This window comes from Aotus nancymaae, unplaced genomic scaffold, assembly GCF_030222135.1.
Source record: "Aotus nancymaae isolate 86718 unplaced genomic scaffold, 86718_ANA_hifiasm-v0.15.2.pri h1tg000021l, whole genome shotgun sequence".
In the NCBI taxonomy this organism is placed as follows: domain Eukaryota; kingdom Metazoa; phylum Chordata; class Mammalia; order Primates; family Aotidae; genus Aotus; species Aotus nancymaae.
Genome location: NW_026988433.1, coordinates 13,474,260 through 13,495,296, shown reverse-complemented (window position 1 = coordinate 13,495,296; position 21,037 = coordinate 13,474,260). Strand labels below are relative to the sequence as shown.

The 21,037-nt window shown below is 43.0% G+C and overlaps 1 protein-coding gene and 1 long non-coding RNA gene across 3 annotated transcripts in view; one reads left to right on the top strand and one right to left on the bottom strand.

Annotated features, from left to right (window-relative positions):
* Window positions 1–21,037, bottom strand: part of LOC110569265 (uncharacterized) — a 290,201-nt gene that overhangs the window by 214,997 nt on the left and 54,167 nt on the right. The window contains exon 1 of one of the 2 annotated variants that reach the window (XR_002479369.2): window positions 5,317–6,110. The exons of the other annotated variant lie outside the window; for it this stretch is intronic. This is a non-coding gene — a long non-coding RNA (uncharacterized LOC110569265). Of the gene's footprint in view, window positions 1–5,316; window positions 6,111–21,037 lie in introns of those variants that run through there. 2 annotated transcript variants of the gene reach the window in all.
* Window positions 4,884–21,037, top strand: part of TMEM233 (transmembrane protein 233) — a 50,112-nt gene continuing 33,958 nt past the window's right edge. Inside the window, exon 1 of the mRNA XM_012468981.2 lies at window positions 4,884–5,172. Within this exon, the coding sequence (XP_012324404.1) occupies window positions 4,987–5,172 (186 nt within the window). The 5' untranslated portion in view covers window positions 4,884–4,986. The remainder of the gene's footprint in view (window positions 5,173–21,037) is intronic.

The window sequence follows — 21,037 nt, the reverse complement described above, 5'->3', positions numbered from 1 at the left end:
CTCTTACCATTTCCTAAAGATCTGGACTCTTTCTCTTACATTCTCACAGATCAGCAGAATCAATCTCTCTCTCTCTCTCTCTCTCTCTCTCTCTCTCTCTCTCTCTCTACCTGCCCCCACAACCCAACCTTCTACCCCAGCCCACTTTTATTTTGGAATCCTAGACATAGCTAAGATCAAAAAGCATAGATTTCCAGCACACATTCATAGATTCAACACCAATCTATTGCCACTGAATGTTAGATTCGGGGATCCATTTGGCATTGGGAAGCTGTTCTTTGAATCCACCTCATTTCAGCTCTTATGAAGCATCTCATGTCTGTAGTCCATTGACTCTGTGGTTGTTTCCTTGGTCTAAATTTTAATTTTACCTTTTGTATGTATCTCATGATACAACTTCTCAATCAGCCCATCTGAATTTTTTCTCTGCCCTTTCAAAGACTGATATCTACCCTGTAAGATCACAATTCACAAAGAAAAGATCATGAATGCAGACGCTCAGATACAAAAGAGATTCATCACAGCAATTTTTAAAATAACAATGTGCAAACACTAAAAATAACTTCAATATTTAGTGATCAGGGCATGGTGACATAAATAATAATCCATTTAATCAGTGGGAAATTACATAGACCATGAAAATATCTGCAAAAGATGTTAATTATCATATAGCATTGAGTGAAAAAAAAAGAGGAAACAAAATTGTATATAATTTCATTTTAGTGGAAAATGATATATACATGTAGAAAGAGGACCAGAGGAAATAGCCTCTTCTGTTTGTAGTGGTTACTTGGATAATACCTCTTTCTGTTTAAGTTTTTCTCAATTTTCTAAAATGAATACATATTAATTTTACATTTGGAAATAAAACTTGTTTCAAAGATCAAAATGGTAAGTTGCTACACCAGAGTCCAGAAAGCTACAGTAAGCCTTTCCCTTCTCCTAGACTGGCTATTAAAAAGTTGCTTTCTCCTCTGCCTCATTTTAAAGAGGGTAGGTATTGCCATATTATTAAGCAATCAGCCAGTAGGGTTCATCCAAGAGCAATAAACTGACCTCTCAAGAGCAAATTAGTGAAGCTCAGGAAATTAGAGCTAGAAACCCCCACTGAGTGATCTAATGCATCCCTCAAGAATCAGCGCCATATACGTTACACTTTCTGCTGTAGGCACTTTCATTTCAATTTAATTTGAAAAGTTTCAAGTGATGGCAATTTCACTGCTACATCTTAGACCAGTCAACAAGCTATTAATCCATCTTCCCTGAGCAGAGCATAATAACTCCAATGAACATCAGAGATATCCATTTACCTTTCTGGCCTGGACCTGCTAGCTGAACAAATATCTCAGACCTAGTTCAAATTCTGGCACCTCCTCTTAGCTAGAAGACTTCACATATGTCCGTTTACTTATATGTTCCCTAGCTCTCCTCATTTGTGAAAAAGAAAACCTCACCACGTCCCTCAGAAAATTTGCTATAGGAATTAAATGAGATGATACACACAGGGAGTGCACTCAGTGCAACAGTGGGTGCTTGGTCAATGTTTGGCAATTCTAGAGTGTTCAGCTCATGTTAAACAGTTGTTTTCCTGGCAGAAGGAAATGAATCAATAACCCCTCCTTTTGGCTTTCCTTAGATGACACTAGTAGGTTACAGTGAACAATACAGTTCGAAACTTTGAAAAGCAAAATTGCATTTGGTACCCAAACCTTGGGCTACTGGCACCAACGAAATTAACTAGCTTCATCAATACCTGTGAAAAGAAGGGGGAAAAATAAAAATAAAAATATTTTAAAAATAAATTCACTAGGCTCAGATTACAAATTTGGTTCAGAGAGCACTTTTTCACTGTGAATAAGAGCCAGAATTGGAAGGCCAGAGGATGGGAAAAGAGGACATGGAATGAAGAGTCACATTTGAGAAGGAATCTATAGTTTGATGAATAGTTCATGGAGAGGCTGAAGGAAAGAGAAGAAGAATGCTGCCAAGTGCCTAACTTGGATGACTAAATTCACAATTTGTTCATACAATGAATTATCTATTGAGCACCTACTAAGGGCCAGGCACAGTGCTGGGTGTTTGGGATAACAAAGCAAACAAAACAGAAAAAAAAAATCTCTGCCCTTGTGGAGCTTCCTTTCTCATGGGAAAGACAGTAAATAAGAAGACAAATAAATAAATAAATAAGACCATGTCTGACATAGGAAATAAACAAGGAAATGGGATGGAGAGTAAGAGGATGGGGTCCACTTTAGATATGATGGCCAGGGAAGGCCTCTGTCAGGAGACAACATGTGAGTTAGTGGGTCCTGGAGGGTAAGAAGGAACCAATAGTTAGAGAAGATAGAAAGCATTCAGGAGGAACAGTAGGTACAGAGACTTCGGGGTGGGAAAATGTTAGATATGTTGGAGAAAGCGGGGAAATGTCTGCGTAACTGAAGTGCAGTAAGAAAGGAGAGAATTCTGGGCATGGTGGTGCATGCCTACAATCCCAACACTTTGGGAGGTCAAGGTGGGAGGATCGCTTGAAGCCAGGAGTTCGAGGCTGCAGTGAGCTATGATTGCCCAACTGCACTCCAGCCTGGACAACAGAGTGAGACTCTGTCTCTAAAAATAAATAGTAAATAAATAAGAAAGGAGATACTTGGCAGAAGAGACTGGAAAAGTGGGCAGGGTTCATTGACCAAGGACTAAGCCTTAAGAAGCAGGTTCTTGGGGAAGAAAATGAGTTCCTCTTTGACACAATGAGTTTGAGACACCTGAGAGAATCACCAAACTAAAGATCCAGAACTGTGCCCTAAGAATTAGAGACAGAACTGGGATCTGAGAAATTGCTCAGTTGCATCAGAATCACCAGGGGGTGTTCTAAAAATACAGTTTTCTCAGGCATTAAAAGTACAGATTTCTGGGGTGCTACCTGGGAAATTCTAATCCAAGTAGGTCTTGATCAAGACCTGAAAATCATTCTTTTAATACTTCCAGGTAATTTTGGTCAATTCATTCAAGAAACATTTCTTGCATTCCTACTATGTGCCAGGACAATTCTTAAGTCCTGGAAATATAGTTCTGAACAGGTTGGACAGGTTACAGTCTAGAGAAAGAACAGACAGTGACAAGTAAATAAATTACAGTTGTGACACTACACACACACAAAATAACAAGCTGACAAGTGTAAACTAATGATGGAGACCTATGCTAGATAAATCGAAAATGAACGCCTCTCTTTGAGGAAGTTACTTGAGTTGTCACCTGAGGAATAAGAAAGAGGAGCCATGTGACAGAGTAAAGCCACTGAAGCAGAGGGAACAGCCAATGCAAAGACTTGGTTGAGAATTCAGTAGATGAATCTCATCTTCTAGCTATTCCCATTTCATTAATCCATCAAAATGGAAAAGAAGGCATGGCGGAGAATGGACTAGTTCATCTTTGTGTGTTCACCCAGAAAGCTATACTAAGCACATCCCTTGTACCAGGAACTGTGCCAGATGCCGACACGAAGATGAGCCAGATGACCCCCTTTCTCGGGGAGTGTGCAGTCCAATGAGGTAGGCAGATAACCAAATAAGAATGGCTCATGAGATAAGTGAGAATGTCCCAGGCAATCAGCTTATGTTCTGAGGAAGCCAAGAAGATGATTAATACTTTTGAGTATGATGATGTGAGCAATTGCTTTTGACACTGTGCATGATCAAATTATTTTCATTTCTTTGTGATCCTGCAGTTCAGAATATCTGGATTTTTTGTGAAATATTTGCAAGGGATATCAGGTTTAGGATACTGCATATGTTTCAGAATATAAGGAGGAATAGCATGCTAATAATAGCTAATATTTACTGAGCATGTGGATTTACCTATAATGTACCATCTCATAGAAGAGTCACTATGACTTTATGAGGCAGCGACTATTATTTCCCCTTTTTCTGATGGAGAAATAGGAGCTTAGCAAGATGAAGAGACTTTCCTGAAGTGACAATTTCCCAGTTCTGTCTGGATTCAAGCCTCAGTTCTGGTCCATATGGCCCTCTCATGAATAGCTTAGACACTGATACAATTGCTTTTCTCGTTCTAGTCCCCAAAGTGAATACCTTTCTCTTCTCCCCAACCCACTCATCCATCTAGATTGCCTAGGCCAGCCTTATCTACCTGCATTTCTCCCCAGGGGTCCTGCAGGTGGAAAAGCGGAAAGAATTCCTTGTTTCCACACCGGGGAGGACACCCGGACAGGCACGGACCGGGCAGTGCCCACTGACTGACTGTACTGGATTCCAGTCTCTTGAGCTCCCTGTAGAGTGTGGAAAGCTTTGAGGCCAAAGCTGGGCACCTGGTTCCTAGCCCACCTGGGGGAGTGGGACGAGGGGGAGGAGAAATCCCTGGGGCTCAGTGTTCAAGGTCTGAGGCACGGGAGACAAATGCCCACACACCAGACAGTTAAGGTAAAACATTGAAGTCAAGAGCAAGTAGTGAGTCTGTTGCCAACTGGATAGGGTTGGTCTTGTCCTATCTAAACGTATTTGAATTAAGTGGCTTTTAAAAATGAGCTGGTCATCCTCAGCCCGCGGGCTGGCCAATTTGGAACTTAATGGACCTTTGCGTCCTCCTTCCTGGAGCCTCCTTTTATTCCAGACTTCTCAGTGTGAGTCTGTGGGTCCCTCCGACGGTGTCTGGGTGTGTCCTTCAGGGAGTGGGGTGCCTTCGTCTGCCTGCCCCCTGTTTCTCGTGCTGACGCTCCCTCTATCCTCCCCGCCTCCCCTCACTCCTTTTCTCCCTCCCTTCTTTTCTCCCTCCCTTCCTCCTTGTGGGGAGGCTCTTGGCCGGGGTCCCTGAGCCCGGGCGGGTGCTGGCAGAGGACGCAGAAGGGGTGAGGTCACGTCTCCCTTGAGCCCCGAGCCGCTGGCTTTTCAGAGCCTTGCCACGAACCAGCGGCCAGAGCCCTAGACCACACAGACCGTGCGCTCCTCCGCCCTCCCTGCGCTGCCGGCCTCGCCCATGTCTCAGTACGCCCCCAGCCCGGACTTCAAGAGGGCTTTGGACAGTAGCCCCGAGGCCAACACTGAAGATGACAAAACCGAGGAGGACGTCCCCTTGCCCAAGAACTACCTGTGGCTCGCCATCGTCTCGTGTTTCTGCCCTGCGTACCCCATCAACATTGTGGCTTTGGTCTTTTCCATAATGGTGAGTGAATTACGGCCAGAGGCAGCCTGGGAGGAGAGACCCTGGGGGCTCTGCGCCCCTGCGGGGGACTCCGCGCGCTCTCTGCGGCTCCCTCCTCCGGCCCGTGCGCTCTAGGAGTTCTTTGTCCTCGCACCTCCTCCTCACCTTTCTCGGGCTCTCAGAGCTCTCCCCGCAATTATCAGCACCTCCTCTGCACTCCTCGTGGTGCTCAAAGCCCTGATTAAGCTTCCCCCAGCCTAGTTCTCCTCTCTCTTCCAGCTCCCAGGGTGCGTTTCCTCTCCAACCGGGGGAAGTTCTACCGTGGACTTTGCTGACACCTCTGACCTTCCTAGGCACTCAGCCGGGGGTTCTCAACCCTCTTTTCTAGAGCCCCAATGCGCGCCACCCTGGCGGGCATCAGTAAGCCCCTTTCTCTGAGCGCACAGGCTCTACGTTCCCTTCCCTGCCGCGCAGGGGGCTCCGGCTCTCCAGCGCCCAGGACTGTCTCTGTCTCAGCGTGTGCTCCTTTCTCTCTTTGCTGCGCCCAAGGGCACCGCTTCTGCCACTTTCCGGGGGTCCCCAGGCCATTCCTGATGCCCCTCCTTGACCCGCTGTTTTCACGCTTTGGCACGGCACACTCTGTCCGAGCAAGCGTTCCCTCTCGCTTCTTCCTGCACCCGGCTCCCTCTCCTGGCCTCCTTCCTGCATCCCCTTTCCAACACCCCCGCCCGAGGCTAGCTCACACCCGCTACCTCTTTAGGCCTTTCTTAAGCTCTTCGTGTGACCCCTCACCAGCAAAGTGCATGCGTCTCTCTCTTACTCTTTCTACCCAGCGCGCCGTAGTTCCTCCCTGTTTGCTGTGCAGTAGCCCCACTCTCGCCTCTCTTGGTATCCTGCAGGGCTCCCAGGCACCCCTCCACCGCCCTGTCCCACGCCCGGGGCTCTCCCGCGAATGCACTCGGGGACTCCACGCAACGTGTGGCTCTGCCTGCCCTCGGCGCACCGGCCTCCGGAGCTGCCACCCTCTCTAGGAGAGGACGCTGGGGCTTCTAGTCCGCCCTTTCGGAGCTCAGCTCCCCAGCCCCCTTCAACCCCGCTAGGAACACCCAAGAGAACCCCACCAGAAGAGTGACGAGCGCTTGCTAGGCCCCTGCCTTATTGACTGAAGCAGCTGGCCCGGGGGTGGCGGCGGGGTGAGGTTCCGGCCGGCACTGTCCCGGGACAACCCTTGCAGTTGCACTCCCTCCCCCACCGGCCCACCTCGCCTGCAGCTGAGCCACCAAACTCCCCGGCCACAGACGGAGAGCCGATTCAGCGCGATGAAAATCGCGAGCCGCCCCTCCCCCATCAAATCCGCCTACGGGTGGTGGCACCATGTGCACTTGGTGGGTACCTGCAAGGCTCCATTTGCACCCATAACTTGCCCTTTCCCAAAGCCGGGACCGCGTATGCACGGACATGCAAGCGCGCAGCCGCCAAAGTTAAAGCAAGCCTTTATTCAAATCCCAATTCTCCCACTTTCTAGCTGTGTGATCTCTGAAGTCACTGCATCTCTGAACCTCAGTCTCTGAAGTTCAGATGTATCATGAATGTATTCATGTTACATTTGTAAAACCAAAATAATCATAGCCATATGTCTTGGGGTTGCTGGGAGCATTCATGACATAATAATCGCAAAATGCTTAGAACAGTGCCCAGCATGGTACTTTTACAAAATCTTTACTCAAATGTCGCTTCATGAGGCCTTCTGTGATTACTGTTTAAAATCCGGACACCCCCACCCCCGCCACCCACCTACCCTGCGCAAGCTCTGTTCCCCCTTCCCTGCTGCCTTTTGACCAAAATACTTCTCTCCATCTGATATAGTCTTTTAATTGTTTATATGTTTACAGTCAGTGTCCCTCTCATTAAAATATAAGCTCTATGAGGGCAGGGATATTTGTCAGTTCCTGTAGCTTCAGCATCTAGAAGAAAATCTGGCACCTGGTGGATGCTTAATAAGTATTATGAAATGAATGCATGCATGAATGAATGGCGTGGATGAATCATTAACCATTTTTTCCCATCCTGGATCCCCGGAAGCCATAGCATCCGGTTCCTTCTGACAAACCAGCCAATTTCCTCCCTTCCTTCCTCTCCCCAGATATCCGGTCTTAATTTTTTTTTTTGCGGAGAGTCTGGAAACGATGCTGCAGCCAAATTCTCCAGGCAGCAGCAGACACTGTGGCTGAAACTGGTGCCCACATTCTATCGTGGTTTGTTGATGAAGCAGCCAATTCACCCCTTTCCCAGTGCCACTTAGAAAACTGCCTGCAAAGGCTTTTTCCCTCATTGGTCTGAAATCAGCTGGCACTCCAGCTGGTAGTGACAGGTCAGATACTAATGATGCTGCTTGATACGCCCTGGGAGATAAGGTTTGCACATGCTTTGAATTGAAACTTCTTTTTCTAATCCCCTCTTCCCCATTCCCTTCCCCAAGCCTTTTTCAATAATTTTATAGCAAGAGACTATTCTGTTGCCAGAACAGACACTGGGGACAGTTTACTATGGACAAGTTTTGTATCTCTCTCTTTTTTTTGTTTTTTAGACGGAGTCTCACTCTGTCACCCAAGCTGAAGTGCAGTGGCACAATCTCAGCTTACTGCAACCTCCGCCTCCCAGGTTCAAGCAATCCTCCCACCCCAGCCACCCCAAGCAGCTGAGACTACAGATGCGAGCCACCATGCTCAACTAATTTTTGTATTTTTAATAGAGACGGGGTTTCACCATGTTGCCCAGTCTCAAACTCCTGACCTCAAGTGATCCACCCACCTCGGCCTCCCAAAGTGCTGGGATTACAGGCGTGAGCCGCCATGCCCAGCCAAGTTTTGTACCTTTTTAAAGCCTTGGTTTCTTCATCTATAAAATGGGAATGTGAAAGCTGTTTTAAGTTGAGCAAAAATGTTGTAAGGATGAAACACAACAAAGCATTCTAGCTCTCGGCACTATACTAGGTACGTGCAGCATTGTCAGACAGATGTATAGATTTGGAACCTGGAGCTATCGTGTTATATATGAAAACAAACAGAAATTCTAAACTGCATGTCCTACACCCTTCCTGTTGCACTTTCTCTAAGGTACTGGAAGTGTTTTCCCACTGATATAGCGCAGTTCTGGGCTCGATCAGTTTCATCACAAGGACTCCAAAGTCCAAAGGACAAAGAGAGACAGGAAAGATGTGCAGAAGGAAGATGGGAGACCAATTCTGCCAGGCGTTTGCTCCCCCTAGGGTGTCTTGTGATGTTCAGTCCTGGCTATTTTCAACTCTCACTTTTCTGTAATTTATAATAAGTTTAGGCATAACAGTGGTATACCAGGGAATCTCCATGGTTGGGGAGCTCCATTCCCCATGAAGGCATTTAGAAATGCGAGGGAGCATTTGTGGTGCTCTCAATGATCTGGGGTGTTACTGGCATTTGGTGGAAAGAGCCGAAGTACTAATGTCTGCCATGCTAGGGGCTGTCCCCCAATGAAGAATGGACACATTCCCAATACCAAGACCATCTCATCCCAATGAAGAAGCACTGTAAGATGATTCAAATTGATATAAACATGACTGTGTGGAACATATTGACAAGGCTCAAAATAATTCATTTCCAGAATAGTAAAGAAAAAGAGCCAACAATCTCAAAACTATCAATACTTTTATTTATTAAACCAAGCCTGAGAAGCTTTCCATAAAATCGCCAAGTTAGAGTAGCTGCTGGCAAAGAAAACTACTTTGGAAAAATACACATTCAAGAAGAGTGTTCTTCAAGTTGTGGATTTCTGTGTTCTTTCTACCACTCCATGTAGATCCAGGGGAGTCCTGGGGCCCTGGGGACTAGGAGGTGGCACACCACAGTTGGGTTCTAGTCCAACACGTCTTGTTCTGTTGGATGTTGATGGATCAAGCATTGTCAAGGACACAGAAGTGTTTCTTCCTCTATGTATTGAAAGTCTTATTTGTTGAAAGCATATTTAACCTCAATTTGAGGGACACATGTCTCAAGAATTTCCCCCTAGACTGGGTTCCTGGTAGCTCATGTTGTACCTGTGTGTGAATTTGAAGATGGCACATTTTCTCCATGCAGACACAGCCCTGCACCAGGGCACATAGCTTGGTGAGGAGCACAAGCTGGCTGTTTATTGAGCATCTATTATGTACCAGGCTCTATTCCAGCTATTCCTTTATCTCTATCAAGTGGAAAATAAGATCAGCAAGGTCTCTGCCCTCCTGGATCTCAAAGAGGTGAGGCTCTAGGCAAGTTGCAAGAGTGTTGGCAAATTTAGGGTTAGTTCACTGTCTATTAGTTTTGTAGCTGGAATTTGCTACCTGACTCAGAGGACGAGTTCATGCCAACTCTCAATTCTTGATGACATCATGATGTAATCATTTGCAAAACTGAACCAACTGGTCACTCTAATCATGGATACAAAATAACCAATGACTTTTGACTGGGTGGCTTATAAGCTTTTCATTAGAACTTCTCTCACACACCTACCAATAGGTGTGTGGGGATTTGTCCATTCTTCATTGGTGGATGATTCATAGTATGGCAGGACGTTAGTACTTTGAGTCTTTCCACCAAATGCCAGTAGCACCCCCAAATCACTGAGACCACCACAGACGCTCCCACATTTCTAAATGCCTTCCTGGGGAATGGTGCAACCGCCAGTCAAGATTCCCATGTACACCATTGCCTCAGATGTTTCATACACACTCCTGTCTAGAGAGCCTGTCTAGAGACCAACCATTAAGGTTAAAATCCTTTTCCTTCATGTGCTTGTGATTTTATGCAAGTGCCTCGATCTTTCTGAAGCTTGGTTTTTCCGCCTTGTAAAATGGGAGTTGTGATAGTATTTACCCAAGTGCAATTGTGGAGACTAGATAATAAAAGTTAAAAGTTTTCATGTTACTTCTTAGAACACAACTAGAATTCAATAAGTATTGATGTTGATGATGGTGATGATGATAATGGAAGATTCTAGAGATACAAGCTATTACCTTTTCCAGTTTTTCTGTTTATATTAAGACTAGAAAATTTGATAAGAATAGAAACAATGACCAGTAGTAGACATGTCACTGGAATAAAAACTTGTTGCAGCTTAAAGGTAAATAATAATGCCATAGTGACACACATACAAATAAGCAAGAGGACTTTTGGTTAATAATGAAATATTGAACCTACTTGTTTTACTCCCATCCCTTCTAAGACTACTTAAAATGACAGTAAGTGCTATTTGGTAGCACAATAGTGTGATTAAAGTCAATAATAACTTAATTGTACATTTTTTAAATAAATTAAAGAGTGTAATTGCATTGTCTGTAAGGTAAATGGTAAATGCTTGAGGGATGGATACCCCATTCTCCACGATGTGCTTATTTCACATTGCATGCCTGTATCAAAACATCTCATGTACCCCGTAAATGTATACACCTACAATGTACCCAGAATTTTTTTGTAAATGAGTTTAAAAGGATGTAAACACTCAAGGACAAATAAGCAGAACAGAAGAAGAAATGAGAATGGTGACAAAATCTTAGACAATGGAAAATAGCTGGTTGGGGATCAACTACTTTTACAAAGTAGATGACACTGAAATCTAAATCCTGCAGAAACAGTAGCCAACAAGAAGAAAGTCAATTTGTTCTGCAAAACTCTAGGAAAGCTCAGAAATTGGAGGTGCTAACTGAAGATATTACCTTTGATGTCAGGAATACAGGGTAGGAGAAATCTTCGAAAGTCTGTTTATAAAGTCATGGAACTGCCAGAGATCGTCTACCACCCCACAGAGCCAGGCCCCCACTTCCTCACCAACCCAGGCAAAGGATTAGAGATTTTCTCTCTGGTGAGATTAAACAGAATGACTCTAGACACCAGGCACAGCTGAGAGAAGAGTTCAGGTGCCAAGCTGAAAACGAGATTAATGGAAAGCTGCAATGTTGAACAAGGAAACTCCTTCCCCAACTTGGTTTCCTGGACAGAAATTGGAGAATTTCCCTCCAAGGATGTGACCAGTCCAAAAGAAAAAATTTGTAGGAGTCCTCCAGAGAAAGAATGCAATCCACACACCCATTAACAAGCTCCATCCTCCTGCAAAAAAACTACCAAGCAGCTTTTCAGTGTCTCACTTTCAAATATGATGAGGCAACCAAACATTATCAGACATGTGAGAAACTCTTCTGAAATCAGAGACCTGTGGTTTACCAGAAAAAAAAATGAGGTGTAAGGTAACAAATAATGCAAGATGTAGAAGAAAACTTCAAGACTAGGTCAGTAACATCCCCAGAGAATAAGAAACTATATTATGTCCACAAGACAAGAACAGGTTGAAAAAATAAAACAGCCAGAGAAGCAAAATAGAGCTCTTGGGAATTAAAAATTATGTGGGTAGATTAAAAAAAAAACCAGTAGAAGCTCCTTTGAGCTGGAGCTGAAAAAAATAAAATAAAAATAGTAGAAGGATTACAATTCAATGTTGAGGGAGCCTCAAGAAGTAACACAAAAATCACAAAGATGGAAAATACGGAAGTAACCCAGGTGTCCATCAATGGATGAATAGGTAAACAAAATGTGGTATATATATAAAATGGAATATTATTCAGTCTTTAAAAGCAAGGAAATTCTGACACGTGCTACACCTTGGATCAACCTTTAAAATACTATGCTAAATAAAAGAAGCCAGTCACAAAAGGACAAATATTATATGATTCCACTTATACGAAACACCCAGAGTGGTCTGATTCATGAGACAGAAAGTAGAATGGTGGTTGCCAGAGACTACGGGGAGAGGGAAATAGGGAGTCATTGTTTGATGGGTACGGAGTTTCAGTTCTGAAGATGGAAACGTTCTGGGAATGGATGGTGTTGATGTTGCCCAACAATGCGAATGTGCATGATGCCATTGAACTGTATACTTAAAAATAGTTAAAATGGTAAAATTCATGTTATGTATATTTTACCACAATAAAAAGGAGGAAAATATTCTCCAAAAACAATTAAAATCGTCAAGAATATATATAATAAAATTTGAGACTCATTCCCAGAAATCCAACATCTAGAAGGAAAGTTCCACCAAAAGGAAAGAACAAAGAAAATTAAAGAGAGGAAATTACAAATAAGTAATATATGAAAAAAATCCCAGAACTGAATACGTCAGTTTTCAGATTAAAAGAATCAATACTCAATAAAGTGAATGAAGCAAGACATACCAAGGTGCATCTTGGTGAAATTTCAGATGTTCAAGGATAAAATTTCTCTCCAGTTCGGTAAACTTTTAAAGAAAGGAAGCATCCCACATATGGATTAATAATGGCTTCAGAATTCTTATCAGGAATTCTGAAGACTAAGTAACAGTGAAAAGATGACTTCAAAAATCCTGAAAGAAAATTACTCACAACTTCAATTCTAGACCCAACTAAATTATCATTCAAGGGAGAGAGAAGAATAAAGACATTTCCAGACATTTAAGATCTCAAATAAATTGCCCACCATACATCTTTTCTCAGGAAGTCATGGGAGAATGTGCCTCCCAAAAAGAAGGGAGTAAGTCAAGGAAAAGACACAGGATCCAGAAAAGGGATTCAACACAGAAAAGAGACAGAGAAATGCTCCTGAAAACAAGGCAACCAGTCTCTCACTCCCACAGAAGATGCAGTTGATAATGGATGGTTGGTCTGAAGGCTTTGTCACAACCTATTATCCGGTTGTAGGCTGGTCCAGTGAGCCACAGCCAAGCCCCAGGTCTGACCACACCTGCTGAGGATGATAAGGTCAGTGGTCAGTAAATACTCACAGGATGAAAGATAAACCAAACCACGTGTTCTTTCCATCTGACCCAAGATCCTCCAGAGCTTGAAACATAGTTTTGACTGCTCATCTGTCAAAACCTCTTCAGGTGGACTTCAGTTAGGTGCAGGGGGAAGATCAAGTGTGTCTGTGAACTTCGAAATAACAGGACTTGGTGCAGGCAACTGATCCAGAGGGCTTGACACTGCCCACGAGTTGCAGCACTGAATGCTGATTCATTTGATCTCTCCCTGTGACTTCTCTCAATGTTCTCTGGCTCTTTCCACACCTGAGATTGCCACTGAGAAATGTGGTATTAAAATTACAGACCCCTGTGACTTATTTCTTGTGAATTTCTTGCTTGAAGCTCTGAAGAGCATTCAGATGGTTCCAGGTGATGAAGACCCTGACTGAAGTATCATGGGAAGGCCACGTTCCCAATACCCATAGATTTAGGACGTTTCCCAAATGGTCGTGCTTCATCGGTTACTTTCATAAGTTTTGCCACTTGGTGGCCACTGACATTTGGTATTTGGGTATCTAGAATTTAAACAGCTGTTAGAACTCTTTCAGATTTTTGGTGGTACAGACTATGTCTACTTCAACATATGAATCTGTATGCTCCTAATTTTAAAAAATACACTTTAAGGGCCATTTGAATTTACTGATGAAATGCTGTAATGGATGGATTTGTTGTAACATAACATGTGGGGATAGAGATAAAACAAGATTGGCCACTAATGCATGACCGTGGAAGCTGGGTTATGGGAGCATGGGGATTTATTATATTATCCTGTCAAATTTTGTATACATTTAAAACTTTCCATAACAAAAAGTAAAAAGAGGGCCACGCATGGTAGCTCATGCCTGTAATCCCAGCACTTTGGGAGGCTGAGGCAGGTGGAGGCTGAGCTCAGGAGCTTGAGACCAGCTTGGGCAACATGATGAATCACCATCTCTACAAAAAAAAAAAAAAATTAGCTAGGCACAGTAGTGAGCATCCATTGTCTGAGCTACCCACAAAAGGCAGAGGTAGGAAAGTCACTTGAGCCCAGGGGGCGGAGGTTGCCGTGAGCCAAGATCACACCACCATACTCCGGTGTGGGCAACAGAGCAAGGCCCTGTCTCAAAACAAACAAACAAAAGTAAAAAGAAAGAAATTCAGATCAAACCTCCCCTTCTAAGTCATTATCTGCCCAGAGGAGTGGCAGATAAGATAACAAGACAGTAGCTATAAAACGAGTTGGCCAAAAAGGCCATGGTTGAGGTACAGCTTGTCATTAATTCACAAGAAAACTATTTCTGGCTTATGTGTGAATGTCAATGATGAGTTTGGAGAATATCTTCAAATAATCATCAAGGGGAGCCCAGGTAGGACTCACATCCTAGATCTTTAATCACCTGAGGATCTTTTTAAAATGCAGACTACACTCCTCTTTCAAGGCTCAGCTAGAAAGTCACCTCCTCCATGAAGCCTTTTTTGATTGCTTCCTCTCTCTCACTCAAGATTGTGCCCACTATACTCTGAACAGATGTCCTCTCAGATCATCTTTACTTCCTTGCACTGATTTGCATAGGTGAGCCCCTTAGGATTACACTGTTAGCTCCAGCACCTAGCACTATGTCAAGCATGAGGTCCACATGTAACAAACATTTGATGAATGAATAAATGCATTGATAAATGAACGACTACATAGGCTGAAGTCTGCTCCTACCTTTATCTCTAAGGATTTGCTCCCCTTCCCCAACTGTGTTCTGCATTTCTGCCAAAACTTTTTTTGGAAAATATCCAGGAGACTCAGGCAAATGCCAAGGGTCGCTGAGAGGTTGGCCAAGGCTTGGTTCCCAAGGATAATTTTCTTGGCTGGTCCAGAGCTCACCAGTATGTTCACACTGCAGACTAGTGGGTCCACATTTGAAAATTTGTCTTCGTTCTCAGCTTGCTAGTTCAGGGCAGGACACTCTTTAGCTCAAAGCCCCTTATCCAGAAATGTGAGCCTGAACACACCTGAGAATTTCCAGTTCTGCAAGTGCAAGAATTAAGCCAGACTTTCCGAAATGGTGCTTCTCAGAAAACTGGTTGTGTCTGGTGATAACAAATTTTACCAAAAAAGGTACAGGTGCAGGAGAGGATTAAACTGAGAAACCAAATGCTGAGTTAAGCAAAAGTTAACTATTTCCTTTCCTTTGGAGCCTTTTGGAGCCTTTGGTAAACCACTGTGCATAATGGTTCTTTAATGGAACAATATAGCATGGGGCATTTACTAAGCATTTTCCCAGATTCTTGGATCATAAGGCCAACATGCCACAGCACACATTTTGGGAAATGCTGTTCTTAATGATGCCTTGGTTCTCACTTGAATGAGAACAGTTGCTGTTGATACGGAAAGAGTGCACGGTACTGCATCCTTAACATTCTTGCATTGTAGACCCACCTCTCCCGCTTTCTTCCAACTTGGGTGTTTTTTGGTTTGGTTGTTTTTTGATGATTTTTGTTTTGTTTTGGTTTTGGTTTTGAGACCTGGTCTTACTCTGTCACCCAGTCTGGAGTGCAAAGGTGCAATCATGTTTCACTGCAGCCTCAACCCCCCAGACTCAAGTAGTCTTCCCACTTCAGTCTCCAAAGTACTGGAATTACAGACATGAGCCACTATGCCTGGCTAATTTTTTAATTTTTTTGTAGAAACAGGGTCTCTCTGTGTTGCCCGAGCTGGCCTCAAGTGATCTTCCCACCTCAGCCTCCAAAGTGCTGGGATTACAGGCATGAGCCACCATGCCTGGCTAAGTTGAGTGTTTTCAATGAGTCTCCGTAGTGAAACTTTCACTAATTTTCTTCCTCCCTCACTCTCTTTTTTTGCCATAGGAACCAATTCAGGAACCTGTCTTTCTGTTTCTTTTACCCTTTCTATTCCCCAAACTAAAGGAGGCTTTCTCTATTTTACTCCCTCTTTTGATAACTTTATTTGTTCTTTGCTGTGAATAATTTTTATAGTAATCTTTTTTTTTTTTTTAAAGACGGGGTTTCACCGTGTTGGTCAGGCTGGTCTTGAACTCACGACCTCAGGTGATCTGCCCGCCTTGGCCTCCAAAGTGCTTGGATTACAGGTGTGAGCCACCACGCCCGGCCTATAGTAGTATTTCTATAGTAGTATTTCTATCACTATTGTTGTTATTTTAACATTTATACATATGTCTTTACTTTTTAAAGTATTTCATGTTGACACAATTTCACTGGTTTCTTGCAAAAATCTCAGCAAGGGACATAAGAAAACTGTCCTCCTTATTTATCCTTATGAAAACGGAGGCTCAGAAATGTGGTGAGCCTCTCCAACAAAATCAAACACAGCAGTCCTTACCCCCATGAAGCATTATAATCAGACAGCTATGCCTGTCTTTTTTTTTTTTTTCTTTTTTCTTTTTGAGACAGGGTCTTACTCTATTGCACAGGCTGGAATGTAGTGGTACAACCACAGGTAGCTGCCGCCTTCACCTCCCCAGGCTCAGCTGAACCTCCCAGTTCAGCCTCCCAGGTAGCTGGGACTATAGGCATGCACTACCATGCCCAACTAAATTTTTTTGTATTTTTTGTAGAGATGGTTCACCATGTTACTCAGGCTGATCTCGAACTCCTATGCTCAGGGGATCTGTCCCCCTCAGCCCCTCGAAGTGCTGGGATTAGAGGCATGAGCCACCACTTCTTGCCCTGCCTTATACTTTGATAGGAAACAGCTTTGATGTTCTGAAAGCTTTCTCTTTTAATAGATTTACCATCACCGATATAAGAAGCATCATACAATACTCTCAACCAAGCCTGGCAGAATTCCTCCCTAGATTTTTGCTTTAACAATAGATAGCCGAAAGGACAATTCTCACTTGTCCTTGAAAATATTTATGGAGAGAAAAAGCTCAAAAGTCCAAGAAGAAGACAGATGAACATGAATGAATTAATGGTGCTGAAGAGGAAATGCACCTTATATAGTCTTGAAGTCCAATCTCAGAATTCCCAGCACGACTTTTAGGTGTAGAAACAGGAGCAAACAAAATCAAAACTAGAAATCCCAAAGTCATCCAAAAATTCAAGTGTTATTCCTAAAAATATTTACTAAATGCCCACATAAATCAAGCTATTTTGGTGGGAGCCTGCTATCTAGGAGTTTCGGATTTAAAACAATATTGATCTATATAAAAAGAGTTTCTAACACCTGGAAAAAAAAAGTATCAGACTATGTTCAGAAATTTATGTAAGTCTACAGATGGAGAGGAGGATAAGGAAGGGACACTGGGAAAAAAAGAGAGACAGAGAAAGAGAGAAAACTCACTTCCCATTGACCAAATATGTACTAGAGATAAAGGAATGAAGAAGATGAGGATGGCTTTGAAAGAGAGAAGACGTGGTTTGAAGAAAAAGAAAAAACGTTCTAAAATTAGGATTTCAGTACTGTCAACTCAACAGATCAGAATATTGGCAATAATCAATAGCAAACAAAATTTAAAGTACCCAGAAAAACTTAGGAAACATATAAGGTGTATACAAAGTTTCACCAAGAGATAAAATGAAAAACCATGAACTAAATGGAGAAGCATAGTATTTATATATTAGCTGTTCATCCAGCATTAATCATGAAATAGATTATAAAATGAGTTCCTAAATATGAAGCATGGTGCCTAGCACAGAGTAACTGCCTAATGTTCATTATTGGTGCTATAAATATGAAAAAGACATAAATATTGATTCCAACATAGGAGATTGGCAAAGTAAATAATAATTTATCTATTTATAACGTAGACTATTACATCACAGTTAGGATAATGCTTTTGAAGAATTTTTATGATGCAGGGAAATGCTTGAGTGAATGATCAAATGGAAAAACAGAACAGAATACACAATTGTCTGTGCAGTGACATCCTTCATTCTTTATCAATTAGAAGTAGCCAAATACCCATATATATACCCTCACAAGCATGAACAAACATGAGGGAAGAAAAGGCTGAAAAGTATTTCAAACTGTCTACAATGATTTTCTCTAAGTAGCAGGATTATGGACAGTTATAGTATAAAGAGTTATAATATGTAGATGTGCAGAAGGTACTCAGGGAAAAGAAAAAAAAAAGAAGAGTTATCATATGTAGAGCACAAACTCTGTCATTAGGCCCACCAGGGTTTGAATTTTGGCATTACCGTTCACTGTTAGGTGACTTTCATTGAATTCTTTAACGTCTCTGGGTTTCTATTTCCTCATCTGTAAATTGGAAACAATATCACCTACCTCCAAGGGATTGTCATATTAATTAAATATATATGCAAAGTTCTTGACAAATCTTGGCTAGATAATATATGCAAAGTTCTTGACAAATCTTGGCTAGTATCATTTCAAATATTCCTATTAAAAGCTTTAATATTTTCCAAAGTTTCCATAAAAAGTATTTAGACCTCATTTCTAGTCTGAAATAAGCATTTTTCTAAAGTTAATAAGGAATTCAACAAGGAGGACAAGGTTGGTAATTAGAAGCAATTTTCTTTTTTTTTTTTCTTTCTTTCTTTTTTTTTTTTTTTTTTTGTGACAGAGTCTTGCTATGTCACCCAGGCTCCCAGGCTCCCAGGCTCCCAGGCTTGAGTACAATGGTACAAATATGGTTCACTGCAGCCCTCACCACCTGGGCCCAAGCAATCCTCCAGACTCAGCCTCAGCCCTCACCTCAGCCCCCACAAGTAGCTGGGACTACAGGCACACATCACCATGCCACACTCGACTAATCTTTGCATTTCTTGCTGGTCTCCAAACTTCTGAGTTCAGGAGATCCTCCCACCTCAGCCTCCAAAAGTGCTGGGATTACAGGTGTAAGCCACCATGCCCAAGCAGTAATTAGAAGTTTATCCACCCCAAAAGGTGATTCTTGCTCTAAATCATATATCATTCTAGAGCTGAAATGGTCAGCTCTCTAGTTAATGTAAGAAAAATGCTTTTATTCTGTTAATTGATTCTAGTCTGGAAGATCACTAAGGACAGATAAACTACATCTTAACACAGCTCCTGACCCAAAGTTGATGCTTGGAGAGTTAACAGCAGTTTTGCTGTTGTTTTTGTTCTGATTCCAGTGGGGTTTTTTAGCCTGAGATGATAAGAAGTACCTCCCACGCAAGTAGAAGCTCACTCTAACATAAGCCCACTTTTTGGATCTATCTCCCAGCCACATAGAGGGCACCTGATGCTCCTAAGATAAAGTCTTTGTTTTTGAAGGAGAAGTGGCCCATAATGTTTTCCCTTGGAAAGATTTCTCTTACTCACTATTTGGTGTAAGTATCTACGAAAAGAAGGAAATGGCAGACAGCAGTGAGAATGTCTCTGTCACTTCAAACATCCCCCCAAATTTCTTGTCCACATTCATGTTTGATTATAGCAAAGTCCAAGGTTCATTTTCAATGAGGAAGAAAATGAAAGAGGCTGAGGGAGTGGCAAATAGACATCTGCAAGGCCAAAGACAGAGAAAACCTGAGTCTCCAGCCTTCTCTTCCAATGATGGCCATCTCTAGCCCCTGCCACCAAGGTTAAGAAGCTGATTAGGGTGGCGGTTGACTCTTATATTTAAAGAGAAAAGCTGGGAGAGGGAATTTAGATGAGGGAGAAGAGCTTAAAACCAACATGAAGAAGCACCACTGAGTATACCACAGGGTGCTTGGTCCCAGAGGTTTCACAGCATATGGGAAACTTTCTACTGCCATCCTTCAGGGCAGAAAGCAAGGAGGGAGGTTCTCCAATATTCATTCATTCATTTGAAAATTTTTGAATACCTGCTATACGCCAAAAACTATGGCAGCCCTGGAGATAAATGCCAGCTTTTCTTGGGTATTTCTTCATAGCAGCATGAGCAAATGAATTAATACAGTAAATTGGTATTTAGGAAGTGGGGCACTGCTATAAGGATACCCGAAAATGTGGAAGTGACTTTGGAACCGGGTAATAGGCAGAGGTTGGAACAGTCTGGGGGCTCAGAAGAAGACAGGAAAATATGGAAAATTTGGAATTTCCTAGAGACTTGCTGAATGGATTTGACCAAAATGCTGATAGTGATATGAACAATAAAGTCCAGGCTGAGATGGTCTCAGATGGAGATGAGGAACTTTTTGGGAACTGAAATTAAAGTTGCTATTGCTATGCAAAGAGACTGGAGGCATTTTACCCCTACCCTAGAGATCTGTGGAACTTTGAACTTGAGAGAGATGATTTAGGGTATCTTGCAGAAGAAATTTCTAAGTAGTAAAGCATTCAAGAGGAAGTAGAGCATCAAAGATTGGAAAATTTGCAGCCCAGCAATGCAACAGAAAAGAGAAATCTATTTTCTGGGAGAAATTCAAGCCAGCTGCATCAATTTGTCTAAGTAACCAGGACCCAAATGTTAATCACCAAGACAATGAGGAAAATGTCTCTGGGGCATGTCAGAGATCTTCAGGGCAGCCCCTCTCATCACAGACCTGGAGACCTAGGAGAAGAAAATGGTTTCATGGGCCTAGGGACTCCCTGCTGTGTGCAGCCTTAGACGTGATGCCCTGCATCCCAGCTGCTTCAGCTCTAGCCATGGCCTAAAGGGGCCAAGGTATAGCTTGGACCATTGCTTCAGAGGGTGCAAGCCCCAAGCCTTGGGGGCTCCCACATGCTGTTGGGCCTGAGGGTGCACAGAAGTCAAGAATTTAGGTTTGAGAACCTCCTCCTAGATTTCAGAGGATGTATGGAAATACCTGGATGTTCAGGCAGAAGTTTTCTGCAGGATGGGAGCCCTCATGAAGAACTTCTGCTAGGGCAGTGCGGAAGGGAAATATGGGTTCAGAGCCCCCACACAGAGTCCCCATGGGGGCACTCCCTAGTGGAGCCATGAGAAGAGGGCGGTAGATCCACTAACAGCTTGCACTGTGCAGCTGGTGCAAGCCACTGACACTCAACACCAGACATGGAAGCAGCCAGGGCAGGGATATATACCCTGCAAAGTCACAGAAGCAGAGCTGCCCAAGGCCATGGGAGCCCAACTCTTGCATTAGAGTGACCTGGTTGTGAGACATGGAGTCAAAGTAGATCATTCTG